The following is a 16,486-nucleotide window of genomic DNA, read 5'->3' as shown; positions in this document are numbered from 1 at the left end:
AAACTGAGCTTGAGATTAGAAGTTAGCATCACTCTTCTGCAGGCAGCGGGGAAGGCTTTTGTTCGACATTGACAAGTCTGCAAAATGGTGACCCTCCAACCAGGAAACGCCGGGCACCCCACACACCTGTCTACGCCAGGGCCAGAACAGAGCCACCGGCCCTAATCTGCAGGGTGGTTGGTACTCTTCCATCCAAGCTCCACGAAGGCCCTCAGATCCGCCCAGGGCATCTGAGCCCAGGGAACAAGGCACCAGAGGAGCAAGTGAGGAGGGTGTGAATGCAGTGTGAATGCGGCAAAAGGGATCATTTTGTCAGTGCCTGAGCTTTGTTGAATTCGCCAATTTTTTCAAATTTGACTTTAAGTAAAAAGTTTATTTCAAAAGTTCCCTGAGAAGCACAGCAGTGCGGGACGCCAGCACTCATGAGCAGACAGTATGTTCACTATTGGGTTCATAAAGACATAATATACCTCACTGTCACTCTCCACTAAGGTATCTTTCAAGATAACCCCCCCAAAAACCTTAAACCAAAAGGACTATATGAAAAGTTAGGAGATTCCATTTTCTCACTTTAAACCTATAATGTGTGAGTGACTGAGATTTCCTGGAAGATGTGAATACTCCCTAGAGGCCTGGCTGTAGTATTGTTTACCTGGGATATATTGTTCTACCTCATGAGTACATTCACTTTCTGAAAGAACCCCCCTCCCCCCATTTCTGAGTTCTCAGAATTCTGAGTTGTATTCTAGGGCCTTGCTCTTCGTATCTCCTAACAGTTCCAATGGGCTGTACTTCCCCTGGGTTGACTGAAATAATTTCAGTCTTGCTTCACCCGTGAGAATTCCCAATACATTCAATTGCTGAATTAAAGGATAGGAAGAGATACCTTTTTTTTCCCCCCTGGAAGAATGTTTAAAACAGGCTCTCCTTTTGTTCAGATTTTTTTTTGTCTGAATGAGTAAAAAACATAAACAAGAATCCTCTAGAGAATATGTACAAATTATCCAACCTAGTGGGATGTAAATACTAAAAACAAAATTATCTTTTAAACTATCTAGAATGTGTTAACAGTGTGACCAAAAGTATCACAATAATCATACAGATTAAGATCTTTAACATTTTATATCAACGGTATTAACACCAAAAGCAATATTGCAAAGACTCAGTTGACATGAAAATCCCTACTTCAATTATAAAAAACCCCGGAAATCCTTTCTCCATGTAAAGGTTATTCCTGCAAGAAAACTGTCCAACTACATATAACACCAGTGATCTTTGAAACATAGAATCAGCTCAGCACTGGAAAGGCCTACCAGCAAATCTTGTCCAATCCCTAATCTCTGTAAGAGATACTGGGCCTCTTCATAGTAACCCTAAAGGACAGAGCAGACCTGTGCTATAGCATTTCCAAGGGTGCAGAGCTTTTCTCCCGAGAAGTTGCTGGTAGGTTTGAACTGCTGACCTTTCGGATTGTAGCCGAATACTTAACCACTGTTCCACCACAGCTTTAATGAAAGAGAAATACTGGTTTTAGGAAGAAAAAAAAAAAGAGAGATGTTTCTTGAAACTGTCTATTCCTTCTACAAGTGAATCACTGTAAATTCCAGTTAAAGTTTCTGATAAATTAAAATTTGAAGCTATGCTCAGTTTTGCTTTAACGATCCTCTGAATCAGCTAGATAATCTAACCTTTCTGGAGGAAGGAGGAGCAGGAAAAGACCATGGCCATTCCAGATGTTCTGAGTATTCCTGTCATTTAGAAATCATTACACACTGGCTAAATCCACCAGGTGACTCCTTGCCATCTGGCAAGGGGCAGACATGTTACAGAAGCACTAGGGCACTTCCGTGATTTAACAAATGAACAAAAAATGTCAAATGTAAAATGCTCTATTTTTTAATTACTAAATTAAGAAAGTTAAACAATTTAAAAATGTAAACTCACATGTAAATCATAACAAAAATGGAATTAAGACTTCAGAGTTGTGACTCAGTATTAAAAACTCAATAGAAATAGGATGTTTGATTCGTTGTTGTTAAACACATGTAATTCAAGGTTGGTACAAACAGCAACTAAAAATGTAATACTTTTTTTTTTTTGTGCATCCCAATGAAATGTAAAGTAGTGCATAGTTATTCCACTGGAGAGCTCTTGGACATATAGAAAGTCATTTCATTAGCAGTACAGGACATTTAAAACACTTATTTTACAATGGGAAATGTACAACCCTCCCACCCCCACCTTCCCCCAAAATTCTAGTTGCATGAGGAAGGTTAGCAGGTTGTCTTAACTACATTGCTATGGGCTTTTGACCATTGAAATGTGGTTACAACATTTATTAAATAATAAAAAAAGTTGGAAACATTTCAGCATTCATATTTTTATACACGAAGCTTGTGTGGTAGCCATCTTCCAGTTCCCTGGGAGGGGAGCGTTGCCCGTTTGCTTACAGAGGCTCCCTTTTAAGTTTGGAGAACAAATCACAGCTGAGGCAGACATGGGAGTCAGAGCTTGTGAATGAAGCTTGGGAATTCTGAAAAGAGTCAAAGTTAGGACCGTCTGTGGGTACAGTCATGAATCAAAAAAAGTGCAGTCCAAATTTTTTAAAAAAGAATCATGCTTGGCAATAGCCAAAGATGAGACCACTGGTTTTCAGAATGAATTGCCAGCGCGGTGTAGGCTTATTCTGCAGTGAAATCCTTAGTCAGGTTCCTACAGTTTGGTGGCCTAGGCTGGCCACAGTCTTCACATTAGCACCCACATGGTGTATATACAGGGGATGTATATATTATATATAGATTCATATGTATAAAAAAGCAAAAGAAAAAAAACCCAACCAAAAACCAAACACCTGTCCTGATTGATTTTTGTTAAAACATGAAAAAAAATTTTATTGTTTTAGACAAAGAGGCCACTTTTGGAAAATAATACTTTTTTTTTTTTTAGTTGAATCAGGTGAAGACAGAGTTAAAATCACATAGGATTTGCATTTTAAAAAAAGGAAAGCACTAGGGTGGTTGGCACTGGAGTAACTATTTACAATGAACAGAGAGGTTTGGCCTTATACATAACATCGATACAATGCATTTTCCAAAGTCTGAGAAATAACAAGGTTCTGTCTCGTATGCTTCACAGAGGAGGTTCGGATTTGGGGACAAGTGTCATTAATGAGGGCCGTGGAAGTTCGTCAGCTTCAGAGTCACATGCAATCTGATCCTGGACGGTTCTGGCTGCTCCCTCAGGGCAGCTGGCTACGGAATTGGAAGCTAATGGGGAGGGGGTGGGGAAGCCTCTTGCTCAGGCCTCTCTGCAGGCCCAGGCCTCACAGGTTTTCGCCTGGTTGGTACTGGGGCTCTGTGGCGGTAAAGTAGTCTTCCAGGAAGCCCTGCAAGTACTCAAAAGTGGGGCGCTCTTCGGGGTCCTTTTTCCAGCAGTGGATCATGAGCTCGTGGAGAGAGATGGGGCAGTCCTGTGGACAGGGCATCCTGTAGCCACGCTCCACCTGCTCCAGCACCTCCCGGTTGTTCATGCCTGTGAAAACATGGACCGTGAGAGTGGACACCACCCGAGGCCCTGACAGCTGGCCCTAAGCTCCCCATTCTTCGCACCTGAGTCTGCAGATGGTTAAGACATGTCGAGGGCCCTCACCCCACCTAGGACTCGAATCCTACCTTCAAAGGGGCACCATACATTTCAGAAACGAAATACAGAAATGATATAAACACAGAACAATGTGAGTGATGCATCTCAGAGCATTAGCAGTGAAAGAAACCAGGCACACAAGGCAACATTCTGCATGTTTTAATTTGCAGAAAAGTCTAGAAAAAGCAGAAACAACAGTGATAGAAAAGCAAACCAGGGGTTACCAAGGGATGGGGCAAAGAAGGGAACTGATGGCCTAGGAAGGGCGAGGGAAGAGAATGCAGAGGGGTGAGGGAAACATTCTAAATCAGGGGTCGGCAGGCTTTCTCTGAAAAGGGCCAGAGAGTAAATATTTGAGGTTTTGTAGACCACACATAGCCTCAGCCACATATTTTTTCTTTTTTACTTTTTTTAAAGTATGAAATAAAAACAGTCTGGGAGTTGGCTGTGACCCACAGGCTCTAGTATGCCAACCCCTCTTCTGGGACTGTTTATGTTTGTCAAAACTCATTGAATTGGTGAGTGCTTGAACAGAATAAAAATCAGTGAGTTTTAATGTATGTAAACGATACATCGATTACGCTGATAAAAATATAGCTGAGCACAGTTTGCACACTCGCAAATGTGCGGGATGAAAGGAGCACTCCTCTGCCTCCTTGCAGCATCTGCAAGTGCCGTTTGCGACTTTCATAAATTAGTTTCTCTCATGTCTGGGCAAGCTCCTGGCGCCCCACTGTCCGAGGGCTGCCATCATGGCACCGTGGCTGGGCAGAGGCTGTCCCGGTGACCCTGCAGTGAACCGAGGCTCAGTGACTCTGACGGGGAGACAGGCTGTCGCAGGCGCCTGTTCACTGATGACCTCTACCAGGCAATCCATCATTTGAGGCCTGCCTGATCTTCTGCAGGAGTGGCCTCAAATTAAAACATCAGGCTGGGAAGCACGAACAAAAGACATTTGGGGAGTCTGCTAACCCTTTAAAGATTGCAGCCTCCCACAGAGCAACCTTCTTGACAGTAAAGGAAATACTGCACTGGCTGTGAGGCACATGCCCTGACTCCTTCTCAACCCTGCCAGGCCCGAGTCTCTCATTGCCTTTCCCCTTTTTGCCACATCCCTTTCTGCCAGGCCTCCCATAAGTCCTTGTACGTTTTCACTACTGGCTCTAATCCTGGGGTCTGAAATCCTCTCCACTACTTACCTGGTCATTTACAAAAGTAAGAACCTGACTTGAAGCCATCTATAAGCCTGGATTGCCACCTCTCCTATTTCTCTGGTCTATAAGCCATTAGGAGAACATAGTCTATGTATGTGTAGCTGTTAGCTGTTGTTGAACTGGCAGCTCATTTGAGACCATGTGCTAAGCAGAAGAACGTGCTGCCTGGACCTGCCACATCCTTGTGACCCACTGTGGATTGTACCACTGTAAGTCACAGGCTTTTAATGGCTGGTTTTGGGAAGTAGATTACTAGGCCTTTAGATCTAGTCAGTCCTAGTCTGGAAGCTCTGCTGAAACTTATCTGGTATCATAGCAACGCGTAAGATTGCAGTGGCTGTAGATGGGGTATGTTGTTTGGGAATTGAACCAGGGTCTTCGCACCAGTGAATAACCATTGTTTGTAATGAAAAACCAAAACCAAATGCATCTCTATAGAGTTGGCTGTGACTCAGTGACTATCCAGTGGATTGTTGAGGCTTTAATATTTATAAAAGGAGACTGCTCATCTTTTTCCCTCCCAGTAGCCAGTAGATTCAAATCGCCAAACTTTCAGTTAATAGCCCAGAACATAACTACCTACATCCCCGGGGCTCTGCTGCCTGGAACTCCCTTTACTACTGAAGAAGGTGGGAACTTGCCAGTTAGAACCTTCTGTAAAGATGGTCAGAGGAGCCTGGTCAAGAACACTCAGACGTGTGGATCTCCTGTCTCTTGTATGTTGTTCATTTTGAAGCTGGTCCCTCCTGACTGTCAAATCATAAACATTATATCTGTCCAAACGTTTTTTATAACTCTTATTCTCTGCTACTATAATTTCTTGAGATAAAATTTACTTATTATTTCTACTATGTTGAACTAGGTTTTCAACTTCCTGTTGTTAGGTGCCATCGAGGTGTGTACAAATCATAGCAATCCTGTGAACAACAGACCTGAACCCTCTTGTATCCCGTGCCATCCTCATCGTCTCTAACACACTCGAGCACACTGCTGCAGGCATCATGTCAATCTATCCCAATGAGGGGTCTGCCTCTCTTTTACTGACCCTCCACTTTTCCAAACATGGTGTCCCTTTCAAAGGAATAATCCCTCTTAACATGAATATGGAATATTCCATGGACTGCCAAAAGAACAAAGAGACATGTCTTAGAAAAAGTGCAGCCAGAGTGTTCCTTAAGAGGCAAGAACAGCAAAGCTTCATCTCATTAACTTTGTACACACTGTTAGGTCTGTAATTTAGTTATCCCCAAATAACAAAAATAAAACACCAAACAAAGCCAAACATAATAGTCTAATACCAAACAAAAAAATAAAGATAAAAAACCCTGCCAGAATCAACTGTGCCTCATAGCAACCCTATGGGACAAAGCAGAACCACCCTATCGGGTTTCAAGGTTGTAACCAGCAGGAGCAGACTGCTGTGACTTCCTCCCACAGACGCAGGTAGGTTCATAACACCATTTTTTTGGTAGCAGCTGAGCACTTTAGTCACTGCACCACTAGCGATCTGTAAAAGAACCTCAGTCGAGGCAAAGTTCTACTGGTGTCTGCCATTAGCTGGTGTCAGAGGTGAGAACCATCACTGTCTAATTAGCTTAAATCCTCCTCCTTCAAAGACAGAAAACTCACTTGAAAACTGCATCGGAGCAGAAAGCTGTGAGCCAGGGGAGGGAGTTGGAGCTGCTGGAGAATGGGGGGGGGGGGAAGCAGACTTTCCTGCTGTGCTCGGAATATGCAGGGCAAGAGCCATCTCCAGATTTCCCTATTGGCCACCCTCAAATGCAACATCTTGGAAAGTGCAAGTTCACGTAGCTCATGCACCAGCAAACTGATCTGACGTGATCTCACACGATCACAAATCACAACCTGAACTGACGGGAGGCTATTTATATTGTTTTTATTTACTGATGTGTATGGTGGAAGGATCGATGTGTTTGATCACAGAGTGGGCTTCTGACTCTCCTGGCGGGCTTTGTAACATATGGTGTACATGCTACACAGATTTTTTTTAAAAAAAGTCTGATTCTACAGAGCATCTGGCCCCATGGGTCCTGGCTGCGAAGTGCTGGCATGAGTGAGCGTAGCCTCCACATGCCAACCCTCTTAGAAAGGCAGGGAAGGAAGTCTAATCACATGGAAGGATCGGGCTTCTCGAAAGCATTCACTTTGCCACATATTTTAGTAAAATTCTTGTTTCACAATGATTCTGACACTGCAGTCACTGCCCTCACTAGGATCTGAGGAAAGACAAATGGAAAGGCTGGACCACAGGAGGTGGGGCGGGCCCTTCTGGGCCTACAGCCTTCAGAGAGCACATCCTAAGGCTTTGTTCTGGTACTGAGGCTCTCTCCCCAAAACCATACTACAGAGTTTAATTAATCATTCTCTTCTTGCTCTTTGGAGTCTGTGCCAGTAAATATTTAACTTCATTAAAAACCAAACTACACAAATGGAAAGATTTCACTAAAAAAACCCAAAAATACCCTAAAACACCAAAAAACCACAAAAGATCCCAAACTCTTAATTCAATCTCCACCAATGGAAAAAGTTTAATTGGCCAGTTGGGTCAAACCTATTTTTCTAGTCTCTTCCCAAGCTTCAAACCGCAGATATAGCAACTTGGATCACATCTCCCAGCATCTCCTGAGGGAGCTGCTTCCTGGCCAGCTGCAGTCACGGGATGGAGCCAGATCCTGGCGGGATACTGGCATGCCTGGGCCTCTGCTCTCACTCCACTTTGTCTCCTACCTGCACCTCCTTCCCCCACTGCTCTTCTTCTCACGCCTTCTTCCTTCCAGGCCAGGGCATGGGGAACATATGTAACACATTTAATGCACTGGGCTAAGGAGAAACACACCAATGATACCTTTACCAGAAAAATGGGAGTAAGACCACACCTAGAGATTGAATTGCTCCTCAGTAGGACATGATAATGTCCTAACTTCTGTGTTTAGTGAACGTGACTGTTTGGAATTAGGATCTATAAAGATATTTTCAGTTAATATGAGGTCATCCTGCATACAGGGTCCTGATGCAATCTGAGTGTGTCTCTATTAAAGAGAAAAGAGGCAGAGATACAGGGGCAAGGCAGCCATGTGAACATGGAGGCAGAGGTGGAGTTACACTGTCAATACAAGTTGAAGACCATCTGGGGATACAATAGGATAGGGGAGGTGAGACAGGTTCTTTCCCAAAAGACTTTGTAGAGAGTTTGATCGTGTGGATGGCCCAGATTCAAACTTCCAGATCCCAAAAGTTCATATAAGTCACCTAAGAAGTCCTGGTGGTACAGCAAGTTAAGCACTGATGGCAAGATCAGTAATCTGATGAGGCAGTCTCTATAAAGGTTGACAGTCTTGGAAACCCGATGGAGGGGTGTCATGAACTGGAAATTAATCAATGACAGGAATGGAAATCCAAAGCCTCTGTAAATTTTCACTGAAATTAATAACAAATTTAAATTTAAAAAAAAGAATTAAGTTAGAGTAAGGATGGCAATGGAACCACCTTACCTCTGTAACTTGATTTGTGCCACTATTAGAACCTCTACTCAGAATATTATTGCTTTTCAATTTTTGACTCATGCACTTTTAAATTGTTAGTTAAATTTGTATCTTCTAGGCTGCAACACTTCCATGATACATCTTCAAGGATATGAACATGTACGGCTAAGCACAATTGATAACAGTGCATCTAAATTCCAAAATCAATCTCCATCACAGTCTATGTGTTTCCTACTGCCAAGGGGGCCCTTTAGAGTAGTGAGAGAAGACATTCACCCTGAAACCCACAGCATCCCTTTTCAGCAGGAAGTAGCTAAGAGAATACGCCATCCCCTTTTCCTTATGAATCAAGGTGAAGTCTCTCTCAGGGAGGAGTGATAGGGAATGGCAAGGGACATACTGACAAAGGAGATTAATCAGAACTGGCTTTGACAAGCACTGTGGCAATTGGACAATTAAAACAGACATGGGGAGGGGAAAGAAGAACGAACTGGGGAGGAGGGTGGAGAAAACAGTGCAACAATGAATGAATGAAAACCCAAAATCTCTGTAAATGTTCATTAAAACTAGTAAAATTTAATAAAAAAAAAAGTGATGCTACCAAGCCAAAGGTGGGTGACTCAAAAAAAAAAAAATGACAGTGGGTTTAGATATTTGTGTTCTAAGTTGCTGGGTTTTTGTTATGTAAGTCCTCAAAAATTATTATAATACAACATATCCAACTGCCAGTGACAATGTGAAGTTTGTTGGGGTAAGTTCTTTTCTGGAGGGACAATTGAGGGGTCCAGTGATATGGGAACTCTTTACTGAACTTCCAGTTGAGGAAGGGGGCAGTGAAGCAGGCCTGGAACATGCTTCTTTTCTATTTTTCTTTTTTAGTGAGGAAAAAGCCAGGGGGAAAATCAGGAAAAGGGACAGAAATGACAAGATAGGATGAATGGGTGTGTTTTCAGAACCCAAGTCACTGGCAGTTTGGGCTTCTAGGTTTCCTAGTGAATGTAGCAATAGAGACAATTTTCCAACAAGAGGGCTGGTCTCTGCCAGCTGGCTGTGTTGACTGGGAAACAGCACAAGCACATTCACTGGGAGCCCAGGTCCCCCCGGTTCCTGGCTGCTGAGTCAGAGGCCTCTGACTCAGGGTTGGCCTCTGTCCTCCCAGCCCATGGGGACAGCCTGAGCCCCTATTCTCTCACTAGAGTGTGTAGGTCACGTCAGCCCCTGGGCACAGTTTGGTAGTATTTGGGTCACAAAAGCCATAGCAGTCTGGTGTGAGGGGGTCTGCCTTTAGAGTCTCCTTCCTCAAATCCTCTGCTGGGGCCTCCTAGCACTGTGGATGTTAGGCTTTCAAACATACTCACTGGCAGTAGCACTTCCAGTCAGTTGGCCTGGACACAGCTGCTGAAACTCCAGCCAAGTGAACTGCTCTCACTTCCGGCCATCAGAACGCCATTATCCTTTCTAAATCATCTTGCTGGCTTCCTCTTGATTTTCAAATTAAGGTCCTGTTTCCAACTCTCACTTCCAAACTCTTACTTGGTACAGCTGCCAGCAATGTCTATATTGTGTGTGTGTGTGTTTTTCTTTTTTCCTTTAAACGTTTAGGTTCCTTTTCTCTGAGTGATTAGCCCAGCAGAGGCTTCCCTCTTCTTTTTCAGATGTTTAAGGGGGGAAGTCACTTTTCTTGGTGAAGCCAGATGCCACCTCTCGATTTCTAGCTCTGCAGCTCAAGGGGTATCGCTCAGCAGGTGACCTGGCTGCCCTGGTCTCTGTTTCCCCATTTTTCAATACAAAACTTCAGCATTCATTGTGTGCTCAGCTGTTGGGAGAAGTGTGTTCTATGAAAGCAGAGCGTGTGTGTTTATAGCTTTCCATTTGTGCAGCTCCTCTCAGTGGGGCCATAAGCGGCACAATCAGGAATTTTAACTGTTACCTGTTCGCATTTGCATCTGGATTTGATGATGAGTTGCAAGAACCTTGATTTTTTTTTTTTTGTATGCCATGTGAATAATTAAGTACTTTAACGGTTGGAATGATGTTCAGGTTATCAGACCTCCAAATCCTTTTTGCAAATGGAACTTTCCATTCAAAGGAAACTGTACTGTGTTGTGCACAAGGCCTTCCCTCAGTGGCTCCCTCTTGTTTCTCCACAGAAACAGAGCGCCTCCTGTGTACTGTCTGTTGAGCAGCACCAGTGTGGAGAGGGAGGAAGGGCAAGGCACTGATGCATGCTCAGTGACAGTGGGCGCCCCAACAGTGTGGCCAGACCACCAAGTGCTATGAGTTATCTCAGGAGGCTTCAAGTCAGGTTTTGGTCTAGGACTGAAGTAAAAGGTTTTGGACAGAGAGATGATCAAAGACTGTAGATCAAACATAAGGGACTGTTCTCAATACAATAATTATTAGTTTCTCCTTCCTCATGTTACCAGATAACTTCAATGCAGCTGTTTTTAATTAAACCCACTATATTAGTAAATACAGATATGTTGGCTACTCAGGTACATTACATTAGGTACAATACATTAACTTTATTTAAGTTGCTCTAGTGGTAGGGTTCAAAATTAGGAAAGGTGGATGCCAGGGACTCATCCTCTCACCATACCTTTTCAATCTATATACAAAACAGATAAACTGGGAGGCTGGGCTCTATGAGGAGGAATGTGGCATCTGGATTGGAGAAAGGCTCATCAATAACCTGTATTTTGCAGAAGACACAACTTTGCTTGCTGAAACTGAGGAGCACCTCAGGTATTTGCTGGAAAAGGTCAAGGACTACAGCCTTCAATATGGACTGAAACTCAACACCAAGAAAACAAAGGTTCTCACTACTGGGCCGATTGGCAGCCTCATGATAGACGGTGAAGAGATTGAGATTGTTAACAACTTCCACTTGCTTGGATCCACAATCAACACTCTTGGTACCAGCAGCCAGGAAATCAAAGACGAATTGCATGGGGAAAATCTGCTATCAGGGATCTCTCCAGAGTACTGAAGAGCAATGGTATGGTGTCAGTATGGAGAATAAGGTGCATCTGATCCAGGCCATGGTTTTTGCAATTACTTGCTATGCCTCAGAGAGCTGGACAATGAATAAGGATGACAGAAGAACCATCAATGCCTTTGAGTTGTAGTGCTTGAGAAGAGTACTGAATAGATCATGGACTGCTAAGAGAACATATAGGTCCATCCTGGAGAGGGTGAAACCAGGCTGCTCCTTTGAGGCAGGGATTTTGAAGCTCTGTCTCATCTACTTTGGGCATGTTGCCAGGATGGACCAGTCCTTAGGATATCACGCTTGGAAGGGTGGAAGAACAGTGCCAGAAAGAAAGACCCTGGATGAGAAGGAATGACTTATTGACTAGAGCAATGGGGGTAGACGTGTCAGGGACAATGAATTGGCTCAAGATAGAGCAGGGTTCAGAGCTGTTGTACACAGGGTCGCTATGAGTCCGAGTCGACCCGATAGCACCTAAAAACAATAACGAGAGATAAGGAGTTGTGTTGCCAACTCAGAGGCAGCTGGCTCAAATTCACCAGGTGCTCTGAGGGCAAATGATGAGCAAGCAATGTCCTCCAAGGCTTCTGCAAACCCACTGGAGGGTCAACTATGAGCTGGTTCTGGCTCGACAGCAAGTAACAACAATATGGCATCATAAATAGCTTGTCTGTCTCAGAAAACCAACAACCCTCAAAGTCACTGTCACTGAGTTGAGACAGAATTGACTCGCAGTTGCCCATCAATGGATTTTCAGCAGCTGTAAAGTGTGTGGAAGCAGGAGTGGCACCCACTTCCTAAACAACTTGCCTCAAGAAACTCTATGAACTTTGATAAATGCCGATAGTTGTAGAGGCCTTTTGTTTGCAGGGTCGCTGTGAATCATGCTTGACTCAAGGCAATCAACAACAACAACAAGGTGCATGGAAGGAGACTTTCTTTCACAGGGTGGTTGGTTGATGGAACTGTCTGGGAGGTACTACTCTTGCATTAGCAACACAACTCCCTACTGACTATGCTATCAGAAATAGATGTGAAAATAAGATGGGGTGCCTATTAGGCAAGCTACCGGAATGCATGGCTGAACATGAAACAGCAGGAGTGCAGGGCTCAGAGGAGAACCACCCTCCCCAACCACCCTCTGCACCCAGGTTGTCCTCCAACCTTCCTTCCTTCCCCTCATTAGCCTATGTGGGCCACACTGGCCAAGGTAAACTTTGTAAGGGAAGTGACAACATGACCTCTGGGCAGGATTCCCTTCCCATGCGAACACCGAGTGGAAAGGAAAGGCCGCAGGGACTGTGGACTGGGGCCGGAAGGAAAAAGGGTAAGTCACCATTGGGTAGATTTCGAAGTTTCATGCTGTTCTCCATTCTCCTGACAGCTGAGAATAGAGCCTCAACTCTTTTAGTCCCCACTAAATATGGTCCTGTTGCTTTGTTTAGTATAGAGAGATAAGAATACAAAGGATGATGGTGGGGCTGTTAAATCTAGAGTGAGGAGAGGGGTGGGACTTGTAATTCTCTGAGGAAGGTACTAGTATTTTCAATAATTTCCCTTATTCAAGTTATCATCAAATGACAAGATGTATTCCAGGGAGTCAAGCAGCTGTCACTAGTGGAGAGATCTGAAAGTGTTTCAAATACATGAATCAATGTGATTTGCTTAATATTCTTGCTGTGCTGGATCTCGCCAAATTCACAAAGCAGATGTCCAGTTAAGAGCCAGCCCACGGAACGGCTGAGACGTTCTGCCCACGATGCTGCTAGAACATGGTGTCATAACAGTTCACAGGGTCAATACCCAAGACAACTCAGAAGATGGAGAAAATCGCATGACTAGGAAAAATAATCTCCCAAAGACGTAGGCTTCGTGTGTGTGTGAGAAGACTGAAGGTGACAGAGCAGAAGCTCTGTAGCTAGGGACCAAATGTAAAACTCGTGTTTCAAAACCTTTATGGTCTACATCTCCCTCCCCTGTCTTTCATTCTTATACCTACCATAGGCAGAGACATTAGTGAGCACAGATAATACAGAAAAGGAATTCCTGTCCTTCAAAGAGAGTAGAACTATTGGGGGATACAGACACACAGATTCTTTAACAGAGAGGTATAGGTATCATGGTAACAAGCAGAAAGGATGTGGGGGACACTTCGTGAAGAAGATGGTATTGGGGCTGGGTTTTAAGGTTTCCTTGGCAGGAAGGAAAGCTGGGAAGAGAGACTAGTATGTTCAAGAGTGATCTCTTGGTGTCTGGAGTAGAGTGGAGGGTGGTGAGTGACAAGAGAAAAATCATTAAGTTAGATCATGTCACTGTCTGATTTAAGCTCATTTTTTTTAGGCTTCTCAGCTAAGAGTGAAAGCAAAAGTTCTAACAGTGACTTTTGAGGGTACAGGATGATAACTTGGACTTTCTCTACTCCAGACACTTGAGCCTTCTCTGATGTCTTCAGACCTTTGTACTTTGCATTCACAATTCCCTCTGAAGACTCCTTTCTCTGCTATCTCAGCTACTGGCTCACATGGTCTGAGTTTTGCTTCCTTAAAGTCTTAACTCAGATGTCATCCTCTTTTGCCATCCTCTGATATTCTTGGTTCCTTCCCAGGTTTATTTGTCTCCTTACCAGTTACCACCAACCAACAGTCAATATTTCTTGCCTTTAACATTTCCCCCCAATCTTTGTTTGTTGTCTGCCTCCTCCAAGGAGAATGAAAGTTCTAGGCAGAGTAGGGTCTGTGTTTGTTCCCCTCTCCCCCCCACCCCCATTTGTTCACAGCTGTATTTTTGGATTGGATCTGTTACATAGCATGGAGCAGGTGCACAGGAAATATTTGTGGAGAGATCGAAGAAAAATATTTATGAAGGACTATCCAAAACCTTGCTTTTTAAATCAGAACTCTGACGGCCTAGAGGTAAAAAGCTGTGCTGCAATCCCAAAGGCATGCAGTTTAGAATCCACCAGGTGCTGTAGAGGATGGTCAATCTCCTCCCGTGTGATTAACTGCCTCTGAAAATCCACTGGAAGGTCAGCTATGGGTCAGTTCTGATTCGATGGTACGCAACAATAACAACATAAAACTGAGGCTCCTGGAGTTTATTCTGAAGAGAAAGAGAAGCTATGGGTGTTTTTTAATAGAAGAGCAGGCTTGTGCTGTCTGGACAATCACTTTGATTTGGTCATGGTGTCTAAGAAGAGATTGGGAAGCCCCACTGAGGGGACCACAGCACGGGCAGACGATGGTGTAACACATGGTAGTGGCAGTGGAGACAGAGAAGAGGAGGATTTGAGAGAGATTTTAAAGCTGAATCGACATATTTAAGTGTAAAATCTTGAGTCTATGCCTCAATCCTAGAAAACCGCACTTTCTTTGGCATTTCTTCCCCTCACTTGCATCAACCTTTTCATAGAAAATCAGTCCTAATATTGAGAAGAAGGGAGTTGAACTGTGGCATAAAAAACCCAAAATTCTCCAGGTTGTACTAGGAACTTTATAAAATGTATCTCATCTTTGATGTTGTGTCCCATCTTTGCTACACATCTGTGAAGCAACCTCCTTTCTCATTAAGTGGACTCTCCACTATCTCCTTATTAATCTTGCCCACCACATTTCAGATTAATTCTTTGGTTTCAAGGTTTTCATTCAATTTTAGATTCTCCTTCTATTCCTCTCACAAAACTGCCTAACTAATGAGCCAACCCAAACTTTTATTGTGTCCTTTTCAGGATTGGAAGAAGGCTCATCAGCAACCTGTGTCACGCAGGTGACAGAACTTTGTTTGAAGAAAACCTGAAGCAATTATTGAAGAATGGACTACACCTCAACATCAAGAAAACACAGTTAAGAGCAAAAGATGTGCTGCACTGGAAAAACCTATTGTCAAGGACTTCTTTAAAGGGCGAAGGAGCAAGGCTGGCAGTTTAATGACAAAGGTACACTGCCTCAAGCCATGGTATTTTCAATTGCTTTTTATGCATATGAAAGTTAGACAATGAAAAAGGAACACTAAAGAAAAAGGAATGCTTTTGAACTGCGGTGTCAGGGGAAAGCAATGAACATATAACACTGATGGCCAAAGGGGGGGGGGACAACTAGAGTGCTCCTTAGAGGCAAAGAAGAGAAAACTTCGTTTGCCATACCTTGGGTATATTACCAGAGGAGCCAGTCCTTGGAAAATGACACCATGTGGAGAAAGTGGGTGGTCAGCAAAAGAGAAGAAGATTCTCAATGGATAGCGCAGGATAGGGCAAGGGTCAGTTCTGTTGTTCACTGAGCTGCAATGGTCAGTTCTGTTGCTCACTGAGTCGCTATGAGTCACAGTTGACAGACTAGCACCAGATAGCAGTATTTTATCCCTTCTGTTCTTTATTCTGGCCATATCTAATTTTTTATTTCTTTCCTTCTTAAGTTCTTTCTTTGATTCTTGCCTTTGGACCATCCTTTTTAATGAGCAAAAATGCCTGCACAATCTCTGTAGGACTCATTTATTTACAAGTTACCTGCACCTTTGCTAATTTCCAACCTTACCTACAGGTCAAAGCAGCTGTCTTATGTGTGAAGGCCATTCTCAGGCACAAAAGAATTCAGAAAATGTACTGCCACCTATTGTTCTTGAAAAAGGAAACATTACTCGAAATGGAAGTTACAACATAGAGGGATCTGGAGTCGGACCTGAGGTGGGACCAACAGGCACAGAAACTCAACTTTAGGATTGCCAAGGAGAAGCCTCCTGTCCCAGTGAGTGTGTGTGAGCCTGGTCACTAACAACGGTGGGAACGTGAAGGGGAAAGTCCTTCCCTTCCCTGCAGGGTCGGGCTGAATCTTAATGAAACTGTTTGTTCCTTAGGAATGGTTATCCTTCATTAAGGTAATAATCCTATAATTAGAATCCCTCTGTAAAATCTTCTCCCTCAAGAAGTGCTTACTGTCAGATACAGAAGGCCAATTAAACATGATTAGAGTTAAGTTTAAAAACAAAAACAAGCACCCATGGCTAGGTAGTGTCGGGCCTGGAAACAATTTTCTTAAGATAAAGAGCAACTCATGTCACTTGTCTGTTGACAAGGCACCCTGGTCACCACCAACCAACTGGCTCCAGACTCTATGTGGCCACACACACCAGTGTCCTCACGATGT

The 16,486-nt window shown here is 43.6% G+C and overlaps 1 protein-coding gene across 3 annotated transcripts in view; it reads right to left on the bottom strand.

Moving 5' to 3' along the window:
• Positions 1 to 1,873: 1,873 nt before the first annotated feature.
• The window catches only part of FYN (FYN oncogene related to SRC, FGR, YES), a 79,268-nt gene continuing 64,655 nt past the window's right edge, over positions 1,874 to 16,486 (bottom strand). The window contains exon 11 of one of the 3 annotated variants that reach the window (XM_006879032.1): positions 1,874 to 3,531. In XM_006879032.1, the coding sequence (XP_006879094.1) occupies positions 3,323 to 3,531 (209 nt within the window). In that variant the 3' untranslated portion in view covers positions 1,874 to 3,322. The remainder of the gene's footprint in view (positions 3,532 to 16,486) is intronic. The other 2 variants (XM_006879033.1, XM_006879031.1) reach the window with 2 other exon arrangements.

This window comes from Elephantulus edwardii, unplaced genomic scaffold, assembly GCF_000299155.1.
Source record: "Elephantulus edwardii isolate Elephantulus edwardi_28Jun2011 unplaced genomic scaffold, EleEdw1.0 scaffold00002, whole genome shotgun sequence".
NCBI classification, from domain to species: domain Eukaryota; kingdom Metazoa; phylum Chordata; class Mammalia; order Macroscelidea; family Macroscelididae; genus Elephantulus; species Elephantulus edwardii.
The sequence above is the reverse complement of the archived record's forward strand: the minus strand, read 5'-3'. Positions and strand labels throughout refer to the sequence as shown.